At 33.1% G+C, this 11,649-nt stretch overlaps 1 protein-coding gene across 2 annotated transcripts; it reads left to right on the forward strand.

The window, feature by feature from the left end:
• Window positions 1–1,884: 1,884 nt before the first annotated feature.
• On the forward strand, window positions 1,885–10,985 carry LOC129305977 (sodium/hydrogen exchanger 6-like). Of its 2 annotated transcripts, XM_054946229.1 has the most exons (22): window positions 1,885–2,231; window positions 2,334–2,385; window positions 2,520–2,579; window positions 2,685–2,709; window positions 2,795–2,880; window positions 2,984–3,095; window positions 3,968–4,030; window positions 4,176–4,195; window positions 4,285–4,379; window positions 4,995–5,023; window positions 5,116–5,147; window positions 5,245–5,292; window positions 5,396–5,456; window positions 5,563–5,660; window positions 5,749–5,824; window positions 5,937–5,956; window positions 6,152–6,249; window positions 6,366–6,475; window positions 6,684–6,788; window positions 9,300–9,397; window positions 9,492–9,571; window positions 10,468–10,985. In XM_054946229.1, the coding sequence occupies exons 1-22, from the start codon at window positions 2,048–2,050 to the stop codon at window positions 10,530–10,532; spliced, it is 1,617 nt and encodes a 538-aa protein (XP_054802204.1). In that variant the 5' UTR covers window positions 1,885–2,047; the 3' UTR covers window positions 10,533–10,985. The 2 variants fall into 2 exon arrangements, with proteins under 2 accessions (XP_054802204.1, XP_054802205.1); XM_054946230.1 differs by lacking the exon at window positions 1,885–2,231 and having other exon boundaries at window positions 2,346–2,429.
• The last annotated feature ends 664 nt before the right edge of the window (window positions 10,986–11,649 follow it).

The raw sequence follows: 11,649 nt of genomic DNA on the forward strand, positions 1-11,649 counted from the left end.
TGTCTGAACAATCACTGAATTGGGATAATGAAACAGTGCTTTTTGGCGAAGCTTTTTTTGTTATGACAAGTAAAGAAAGTAATGCCACTTTTCATTAAATGTTCTAACAAGGTAGGTGAAATGCTATTTCGAAAGAGAGAAGCTATTTAGGAATATGAATTTTACGGGTAAGATCAAACTAAGTTCAACTTATCCCAAGAACTCATTTAGAATGATTCTTGAGATATTATATGATTAATGTGGCACTCAAAATGCGAAAGGAAATGGTTCAAAAAAGGTTATGGATAACCTCTATTTTTCTCGCATGAAATAGAGTAGGAAAGAGTGTGATTGTTTCAAAATAGGTGAGGCTCTTCAGGAATAAAGAAGAACATATTAAATGTAAATGTAGAGAGCTTATTTCGAAGTAAATAGCATATATCGAAAGAAAGTTATGAGACGATGATCTGAAGGACTTTATTCGAGAATAAGGAGAGCTATTCCCAAATAAGCTATTCCTGACCAAACTATTCCCGAACAAGCTAAACTTCAGAAAGACTCAATGCATATAAGCTTACAAAAATCAAACAACTATTTCAGAATAAGGGTTGCTATTCCAAAATAGGCTATTCCTAAATAGGCAAAAGGGATGATACATGGGAATAAGGAAGATTTACTTAGAAATAAGCTATTCCAGAATAAGGTCACTATTCCGAAATAAAGATCATTGATCAGAAAAACAATAAAGGCACTCAGATGATGAGATTTTGATTCTAGGAATGCTTGAGACACCTTTTAGGCAATATAAGAGGTCCTTAAGAGATTAATATTAAGTCAAATACTTAATCTTTTGCGAGAAACACAAAGTAAGAAGATCAAAGAATATTTTACGTGTTTTTGCCTATTTGGGAAGAAAGCAAGTATTCCAGAACAACGAGTTCTATACGAGATACAGAAATTTAAATCTAAGTTGATTCATTCCCTTTCAAGCCATTAGTGCTTGATTATTAAACCTATTAAACACAAATTTCTCTTATTTTATAATCATCAAAATCAGGGTTCAACAGACTCCTAATTTTGCAACTTTAAACTAATGAATTTGTAACTTGTTTGTCAAATTTTAAAAAGGAACACATATGTTATTGTTTTAAGTTAAAAAATAATAAAGTCATTATTCTATCCACTCTAGGGATTTGCAAGTTTGCTTTTCAATTTTGCAACTTTGAATTGACAAATTTGTAACTTGTCTTTTAAATTTTAAGAGAAAACACAAATGTTGATATTTAAAGTTAAAAAATAATAAAATTATTATTCTAATAACTCCAAGGATTTGTAAGCATGCCTCCCAATTTTGCAACTTACAAATCATAAATTTGCAATTTGTTTTTCACATCTAAGAGGGAACACAAATGTTAATATTTAGGGTTAAAAAGTAGCAAAGTAGTTATTCTTTTTTTTTATATATATAACAACAAAGTTGTTATTCTAACAAATTCAAGAATTTACAAGTTTGACTCTCAATTTTACAATTTTAAATCAATGAATTTATAATTTATTTTTAAAATTTTAATCATATATTTAGCTCAAGAGTATTTACATCAATTCTTTTGCAATCAGATTTGTGAAAAAAATAATATGGAACTTTATTGATATTTTGAAATTGATTGGGATTAAGTTGAATTAATTAATTCTTTCACGGCTTAATTGTCATTCTCCGTTTTTTCTAAGTTAATGGCAATTGCCACCGTAGGTACGTCACTGAGTGGATTCATTGATTGATTTGGTCAAATGACAACTTTCCCCAATGAAAACAAAGCATCTCAGATTGCACAAACATTATTCATTATTTAATTATTTAATCTATTTAATAATTTGACATTAGATCTCACAGGACATATTGTTTTATTTTCGTCCCGTGATTACGGACGCAAAAAGTCCAAACCTGAGAATAGGGAGACCCAAAGCGAGGGAGAAGAACTGGTGGGTGGGGTCAGGAAGACGATCATCAAATTTGATTCGCGCGATATAGGCTTTGGCGGAAGCAACTGCTTCCAGCGAAGTTTCCAGAATGGGCGTGGAGAATGAGATTTCTCCGGCTGATGCTCATGGGCCTCCCGGCAAGGAGCAGCAAGCTGCCGGAGTTGGAATTCTTCTTCAGATCATGATGTTGGTTTTGTCTTTCGTTCTTGGCCACGTCCTCCGTCGGAAGCGGGTATATGTTATCCCTGAAGCAAGTGCTTCTCTTCTCATAGGTACTCTCACGGTGATCGCTGTTCGTTTAATTGGGTATTTTTGTTCCTCAGGGGTCATTGTTATTTTTCCATGATTTTTTTAAAATTGACTTGCTTTTGTAGGTTTAATTGTTGGTGGACTTGCTAACGTTTCTGACACAGAAACTAGTATCAGGTTATTGCAATGCCTATCGGTCATACTGTCGTTTTTCAATTTCGGTACAAGATTTTGATGGATGAGACTTTTGTTTGGATCTTGTTTGTTTCAAGAGCTGACTAATGGGTTTTTATTTTCATTCACTTTTACAGGGCGTGGTTCAATTTTCATGAAGAATTTTTCTTCCTGTTCCTCTTACCTCCCATTATATTATATCCTCAGTGGAGTTTGTTATATTGGTCTCCTTTTTTATTATTATATAACTAATGTTATCTACTTATATATGCTATATTTTTTTCCTTGACTGTTCAGTTTACTCAGTCTGGTTTCAGTCTCTCACCTGTGAGTGCCTCCATATACTTGGTTTTGTTTGCACTTTGTTTTTCTCTGGATAGCTTTACTCACTTCTTTATTTCTGTCTGGACAGAAACCTTTCTTCTCAAATTTTGGAGCAATTGTGACATTTGCTATATTTGGTACCTTTATTGCTTCAGTAGTCACGGGTGTTTTAGTGTGAGTTTTCTTCCCCTAATTTATGGTTTTCCATTTTGTTTAGTTATTTTTTCACTTAGAGTTTATTGATTTTGTGCTAGAATTTGTCTCGTATCTGCTGCAGTTATCTTGGTGGTTTACTCTACCTCATGTATAAACTTCCTTTTGTGGAATGCCTAATGTTTGGTGCTCTAATATCAGCAACTGATCCTGTTACTGTTCTATCCATATTTCAGGTGATGCTAGCTACTTATTCTTTTAGTTTTTTGTTTTCATTGCCTCCAATTCTGCAGTTATATATTCTGACTTCTAATATTTAATTCATAGCATTTTTTTAAATCCAATATGGATGAGCATTACAAATGTCATGGAGTGTTGATAGGTGGGTCTCATTAGCATTCTTCTACACGATCTTGTTTGTTTGTTGCTCATGTTGATTTAATGACATGTAATTTACTATGATATTTGTCTATAAAATGATTTTCTTGGCAATATGTAGCGAGAAAACATAAGGGCTAGAAACAAGCCTAGTGAATCTCTCTTTAAATACCTTGCTATTTTGGGACTACAGTCCTTATTTATTTTGATGACCAAAGGAGGCACCGGTGAAGAGTGTGGAATGGATAATCTTGAGCTTTGTGAAAAAAGATAGAGAAGGATCAAAGAGAACACTTATGGAGCTTGTTGAACAAGACCTCTTAATTAACAATATTTTTAAAAGCTTGGTTGATGATAGAGCACAGTGGTGTCGTACAATCCATGTAGCCTGCTGATAAGGCTTCATGTTGTTGCTTTACTTTTTATTGAAGAAATTTTATTATAAAAGGAGAATGGTGCAAGAGAGGCATGTTTTATAGTCATTTTTCTGTTCAGGTCCTATGCATGTGATGGGATATAATCCTTAATTATTAGATATGATCATTTTTTAACATTCTGAAATAAGGGTTTTCATACTTTCCTTATTTTCTACCCAGCCAACTATGTAGAACTTTGTTGTCTTTTCTAATTCAAAGTACATTGAGGATTATCCAACATACTGATTGTAACTATATGTTGGTATCTGACTCTCTTTGTTCTTAATATGTGAATCTGTTTGCCTTATTTGCAGGAACTTGGCACAGATGTTAACCTATATGCCTTGGTGTTTGGTGAATCAGTCTTGAATGATGCAGTAAGCATTCATGACTCCTGTCCTTATTTTATATCATATTTTGCAGCACATTATCTGTCAAGATATGGATTGTGCCACCCAACTAATTTGTTTACCTTTTTGTTTGTTTGCCCCCTACCTATTCATCCTCATGTGATATGAATAGATAGCAATTTCCTTGTACAGGTATTTGAAATTCTACATTGTCTTATTGTTATTCATAGTGAGATAAGTATGAATAAAGGTTCAACTCTAACTCAAAAACCTACATGCAGGACGATGTCATCAGTCAAAACCAACTATTCTGGACAAAATTTCTTCATGGTGGTTGTGAGATTTTTGGAAACTTTTGTTGGTTCGATGTCTTCAGGTTAGTCTGAAAGATAATAACTTGTGTTTTCTTTATCCAGTGTTAAAAACTAGTTATACTTTCTCCATGCACTGCACAAAATTTGAGGAATGAATCACACTGTTTTTGTATGGTGACGCTTCCTATGGATTTTATTATGTGTGATTGATGATTGATGCCTGGTATAGCTTGGGGCTTGTAGATGTTCTGAAGATGACTTAAATAAACTGAGTTAACTGCCACATTCCAATGTGTTTCTTTTAAATGACATGTCTTATACTTGTGATCTCGCTCTTGGTTGCTTTTACCAACTTGATATAATTCTTAAGGAAGATGAACACTCGCCTCTTGGTTTTCTCACGAGTATGGATGGGAAGGAGATATAGAGAGCCTTGCTTTAGAAATGTGTGTTTCTTTTCCATAATGGAACTGGTTGTTAATTATCTAACTTCACACACACAACACCCTTCATCTAGCCCTCTCCATCCACAGCTGAAGTCATGAACGGCTGCAACTGATCCCAAAGCCCCTTACAAGTTATTAATACATAACATGATTCAAGGTGCTACTTTGTTTTGTTTATGAATTGCTATATTCTCAATGTTCCTAAGTTACATGCATTTGGTGGTTATGCAGGTGTTGGAGTTGGATTTACATCTGCTTTGATATCCTTTTAAATCCCCACTCTTCTCTTAATTATTTGCAGCATGGCACTATAGATAGTTACAGTATATTTTGAAACCTTAACAGTTATTACCTTTTTAAGTATGCAGGATTGGATATTGACAAGTGAGTACATAGCATTTATTTTTCTTTGACATAACCTTTGATGATATCCATCATAACTGAAAATTACTGATAAGAACTATTTTCTGGTTCCATCCAGTCTGCAGAACTTGGAGAGCTGTCTTTTTGTTCTTTTCCCATATTTCTCGTAAGCAATCTCTTGGACCATTTTGTCATTAGTTTTCCTGAGGTTTAGTACATTCTTTTCTGCGTACATGGTATAAATCAGTGTGTACGTATCAATTTCTTAGGTACATGCTTTCAGAAGGTCTTGGTTTGTCTGGTATTGTATCGATACTGTTTACGGGAATGGTAAGCCCATATTTTTTTTTTCCACTCCTTTTTTCGTGTGTTTTTTTTTTTTTGGGTTATTTCTTATCTGTGTTAAAAATCTTATGAGGATTTTACTCTGTTTTAGGTTATGAAGCATTACACATATTCCAATTTGTCAGAAAGTTCTCAAAGATTTGTCTCTGCATTTTTCCATTTAATATCATCATTGGCAGAAACATTTATGTGAGGACTTTATCTTCAATTTCCTCCTTGTAATCAAATTGTATAGTCTAAATGATGCATGAACCACTAGTTTCTTACTGATCTGCAGATTCATATACATGGGATTTGATATTGCTATGGAACAACATAGCTGGTCACATGTTGGATTCATATTCTTCTCCATTGTATCCTTTCTTTCTTCTTTAGTTTTCTTTATAAATCCGAATGGTAGAGACTCATGGTGGCTAAGCATTTTATTGCCGTGCTATTTTTCTTCCTTAACTAGAACTGCTCCAGATATTTATTGGGGTTGCAAGGTACTGTTGCTATAACTGCTATTAAGATAAGCCCTAGGACATAATGACACGTGTTCATTTTATGATTTTCAGCTAGTTTTTTTTAACGCTTTAATGATTTTCTGGTTCATTTTAGTGCCCTGCATTAGTTTTTATGCTTTGCTTTCTCATTTCTTTTGGAAGGCTTTAACTAAATTGTTTGCTAACTCAATTCAGGGCAGCAAATGTCTTCTCTTGTGCTTATTTGGTCAATTTGGTCAGACCTGCAAATCAGAAGATACCTCCAAAACATCAGAAAGCACTTTGGTACAGTGGTATGGAAAGGAACACAGATGTTACTGATAGTGTTGTGGAAAGTTTGACTCAAGAATTCTTTTCGCTTTTGATTTGTTCTTTGCTGATTTGCCTAAATTTGGATCCCATGAAATAGGACTTCGAGGGGCAATGGCATTTGCCCTTGCTCTGCAGTCAGTTCATGATCTTCCAGAAGGACATGGGCAGACTATTTTCACTGCAACTACAGCTATAGTTGTTCTAACGGTAGTTGTTCACTTCTGTCCCTTTGTTGAACCAATCATTAATCATTAAATATTAAATAATTAAATAAGTACTATAGAAATTATGTAAACTAAGCAATCAGCTGATTAATTTTTATTTTCCTTATTTTTTGAAATTTTGGATCCCCAACCCTTGATCATAAGCAACCCCTTATGAATATTCTAAACATTCAAATTTGTCTTTGTTTCAGGTGTTACTGATTGGTGGTTCAACAGGGACCATGCTGGAAGCCCTAGAAGTTGTTGGTGACAGCCATAACATTGACAATGCTTTGAGTCCAGTTGGCAACATCAATGTAAGTTTTACAACAGATAACTTCACTTTTTATCTATTATAATATCTGTTTTTAAGCTTATTCTATGTTATTTTTATCTTGAAGTATGCAAGATCCATCATTAGCTTATGAGATCAATGGCCATTTGAGATGTGAACTAAAATTATTCTTTTGGCAGCTTTGTTCCAAAATTGTGGGTGTCTTTTCATGTACTTATCATTGAAGAGATATTGATGCATATTATGCATGTAATGGTTTAATGGTCATTAAATATAAGTAGCACTAACAAATGTTATAGTTTATTAAAGTATTTACACATTTTACCAAGTTATTTTATTTATTCCCTTATTCATTTATTTGATGCTTGTGTTTAACTTTTTATAACTCAGAAATCAAATTCATTTGCACTAACATATTCTTTCAAGTTTAAACTGAACTTTTTGTCCTCATATGCTTAACATCCTGATTTAGTTATTACTCTTAATGGAATTACATGAAAATATGGAAAGAGTGATTGAGTATAAGTTGAGATTAGAAACTGGTATTTCTGAGAATCAGTTCGACTTCATGCTAGGGAGGGCGACTACAGAAGCAATTTATCTATTAAAGGGATTAATGGGAAAGTATCAATGCAAAGGCAAAGATTTATATATGGTTTTCATGGATTTAGAAAAACCTTGTGATCGTGTACCAAGAGAAGTACTTTGGAAGGTATTGGAAAAGAAGGGTGTCAGGGTTGTCTACATTCGAGCTATACAAGAAATATATGAGGGGACAACAACTAATATAAGAATGTTTGGTGGCAAAACAAAAAACTTTTCTATAGAGATTGGACTGCATTAAGGATCATCTTTGAGTCTTTATTTGTTTGATATAGTTTTAGATGTTTTGACTGAGCATATTCAAGAAGAAATCCCTAGATGCATGTTTTCGCGGATGATATAGTTTTTATTATAAAAAAAGATTAATTGTAAGCTTGAGTTGTGAAAGAGGACATTGGAGTGAAAAGGTTTCTGCCTAAGTAGGAGTAAAACTGAATATCTACATTGTAATTTTGATAAGGGGTCAGTGAGTAATAACTTGAAAGTGAAATTGGGTGATTAGATCATACCTCAAGTGGAAAAGTTTAGATATTTGAGAGCGATTGTTCAACATAATGGGGAAATTGATGGAAATATTGCACATAGGATATACGTTGGGTGGTTTAATTGGAGAAAGGCTAAAGGAATTATATGCGATCGTAAGGTACCTAATAAACTTAAAGGGAAGTTTTTAAAATGGCTATAAGACCAACAATATTATATTGTAGTGAATGTTGGGTTTTGACAAGACAGTAAGAGCATAAAGTTGGAGTAGTTAAGATAAGAATGTTGAGATGGATGTGCTAATATACATGTAAAGACAAAATTTGAAATGAACGAATATAGGAAAAAGTGGGCGTTGCACCTATTGAAAGAAAAATGGTAGAAAATCATTTGAGGTGGTTTGGACATGGACAAAGAAGACTACGGGAGGCACCTGTGAGGAGAGTGGAACAAATGATTTTGAGCCCTGTCAAGAAGAGTAGAGGAAGATCAAAGAAAACATTTTTTGAAATTGTTGAGCGAGACCTTTTAATTAACAATATTTTCAAAAGCTTAATAAATGATAGAACACAATGACGTGATATAATTCATGGAACCGACCCCACTTAAGGCTTGTTGTCCTCGTCGTCATCTTAATGGAATCACAAGGAGGAGGCTCTTTCTCTTTCTGTTGAAAATCTTCTGCTCTTAAATTGGGTTTTTTTGAATATAGCTTGAAGCTAACTCTTCGTTGACTAAATGTGGGAGGTCGAGGCTAATTTCTTCATCCACATATGTAGGCTACATTTGAAACTGAAAGAAATATACAATCGGTTTTCTAATTGGTCTTCTAATTATGTTCACCAGTTATAACCAATTTAGTTTCTTCATGCTGGGCCACGTTATTACCTTGGACAAGTTGTTATGTTGGGATTTAGCATGCACAAGCCGGTTGGCACTAGATCATCTTGGGCAGACATATCTAATCTGGCAGTTCTAGATGAATGATCTTTTTGAGGACCTCTTAACCAATTTAATGATATGCAGTTTTTACTTGGGGGGAGAGTCTCCTTTCAATGAGTTCTATTCAAAAATACTCGATTAGAGGTTAGGAAGAATGGGCGTGCATACAACCAAATTGAATTCAAATAGAATCTTTTTCCTTTCCTTTTCTTTTTTGAATCTTTATCTTCAAACGTACTAGCTCATGATCTGGGAATAATTAATTGACTTATCCTAGGATGAACGTGACTCTACAACTCCTGTAAACCTGTTTACTTTTGTTATGATTTGGAATTCTAAGCATGTAGAATACATGTTCAGTTGTCAATCTTTCTCGTACAACTGTTTTAAATTGTTAACTTCTGATTTAAACTAAATGACTTTTGAAATACATATTTTTTTCTTGTGAAAATTTTATTTGTACATTACTTTTCACTTTTTTATATTTTTTGTTTTCTTTCACAAGAATTTTGAAGGAAATCATGGTTATATTGCTCCCTCGTATGATGAAGAATCTTCTTCAGGCAACAAAATCAAAATGAAATTGAAAGAGTTTCATAGGAGGTATCATCTGAATCTTGAAATCCAAAATATAGTAAAATATATTTCATCTGAAAGATCTTCCCATTTTTATTTGCTGGTTGCTTCTCCTTTGCAGTGCTGCGTCTTTTACGGCTTTAGATAAAAATTATCTCACCCCATTCTTTACAAGTCAAAATGGAGATGAAGATGATGAAGGTAAGTTTAGCAGTATCAAATTTGATTTAAACGTGTCGAATTCTCGGATAACATGATTTGGACTTTCTACTTATTCGCCAAATCTTACAGGTCTCTCTAATACTCATTTTCTGGATTTTCAGAACTTGGATAGAGATATTTTTGGATATATTTATCATGTTTGTTTATATTTTTCTTCACTTCGATTTGTTGATGAAAAACGCTTGTCAGTTTTAAATTTGATTATTTTTATAAAAAATTATATTATATGCATATTCATGGGATGGGAGGTTCCCTGTCCTGAGATTCAAGAAAATTGAAAATTTGATGTATCCCTTGGCCAAACAAAATAAAAGGGGGGGGCCGGGGCTCCTTTTTTCTTATTTTTTTTTTCTTTTTCTTTTTTGTGGGGGAGTAGGGGTTTGTTGTCAAGGCATAATTTCATTTCTTTTTTTCTTTTCCGTGTTTGATAGTTATCTGGTATCTAATGTTATTAGATTTCATTCGAATATTGTCAAGGCATTATTTCTTGTACATTGTTAGCTTGCAATTTTTTGTGCGATAGTGAGATTAAAGTGGGGTGGGTGGGGGTGTCAGAGTAATGGTTTGTGGATAGGTGGGATTGTGGGAGGAGTAATCAGTCATTTTTGGATCACATTTTTGAATGTAGAATATAGTTACAATTATTGCAAAATGTAGTTTGAAAATCGAAGTATTTTGCACATTTATGAAGATTTTGACATTAATGTTAGCCATTGATTTGTGATGTAAAGGTGATTATGCCCTTCTTTTGCCTTTTACACATATAAAGGCTATCTTTTATGCTAAATTTTATCCATGATCTTGATTTTTTCCTTTTGAATTGATTTTGTTTTGACTTTACATTTTCTCCAACCTACTGTGCTTCGTTTTAACAGAAGAACCTTTTACTTCAAGGAGGAGCTTCCAGGGCAACGACCATTATTATAGTAATTCTCGCTGAAGAACGTTGGTTCTTCAAGCTATTTGATGCCTACTTTGTACATAAGTCGAACTCTGCAATGCTATATAGGTAAGTTTGGGGGAATAGACTAACGCATTAGAATGGTGGGATACGTTTCGTTATTGCTTCCCAGGTTAGTTTTAGTTGAGAAATCTTGTGTAGATTAGGCATTATTATGGCCCATGAGGCTGGGAAGAACACTGGGAAGACATCTCTGAAGCTGAGAACTGAAGTGTGGTGGATATAACTTTCAAGCTGATGATTGTATGCCTCTTTCTTGAGGTTGGAGGCTGAGAAATTGAATTTGACCATTTGTAACACTTCTAGTTTACTCTATAGGCTTACTCACTTCTCGATATTGTTTTTAATTTTCTTTTTTTAGCTTTACGATAAATTCTAGATTAATCGGACATTGTAATGATGGGTATATTACCAAAACTAGATTTTGACCCATACGATGCACGGAATATTTTTTTCCTTGGCATATAGGTATCAGAAAATCATGCTCAGTATATGGTTATCAGGTATTACATTTAAGGATTTTTTAACATTTTGAAATTATGTTGCTCTCATATGGATTCAAGGAAGCAACACTACTCGCGATCTTCCTTCAATACGTGTGAAGGAAAACTTTGAAATTGGGTTAAAAAATAAGTATTTTTATTAAATTCTACCCCTTATAATTAATTGAAAAGGAAAATTTACTCTACAACAAATATTAGTAGATGTTTCACTATTTGTTCTATGTAAATTAAAAATTATAAACAATTAGCTTATTTTCACGTCCCACAAAACAAGATTAGCGTAGTTTATTCTTTCAAAATTTGTTGGCCCATGCATAGAAAAATAGAATATGTAATATAATGAATCATGCACTATAATTTATATGATAATAGTATTTATAGATCACATTTATAGCCAAAAATAAAACTAATTATTAGATAATGATTTTAAATTAAGCAAATAGAAAAATCAATATTATGATACTATTTATTAATCATATATTTGTCTATGAAAAGAAAAATGATGACCAATTAATATATATTTATGAGGTGTGCAATGAAAAATAAATTCATCAACTGCATAAGATTAATTTTGAAATACATAATTGCAATAA

The sequence above is a fragment of the Prosopis cineraria genome, unplaced genomic scaffold, assembly GCF_029017545.1.
Source record: "Prosopis cineraria cultivar Desert tree isolate PC_DT_omini unplaced genomic scaffold, ASM2901754v1 PC3, whole genome shotgun sequence".
Lineage (NCBI taxonomy): Eukaryota > Viridiplantae > Streptophyta > Magnoliopsida > Fabales > Fabaceae > Prosopis > Prosopis cineraria.

What these genes read in the sequence shown, in the direction of transcription:
- LOC129305977 (XM_054946229.1), top strand. Translation starts at nt 2,048, where the DNA reads ATGGGCGTGGAGAATGAGATTTCTCCGGCTGATGCTCATGGGCCTCCC. An exon ending in CTCTTACCTCCCATTATATT is followed by an intron (nt 2,580 to 2,684) that starts ATATCCTCAGTG and finishes TGTTCAGTTTAC; the next exon opens with TCAGTCTGGTTTCAGTCTCT. An exon ending in TGTTGGTTCGATGTCTTCAG is followed by an intron (nt 4,380 to 4,994) that starts GTTAGTCTGAAA and finishes GTGGTTATGCAG; the next exon opens with GTGTTGGAGTTGGATTTACA.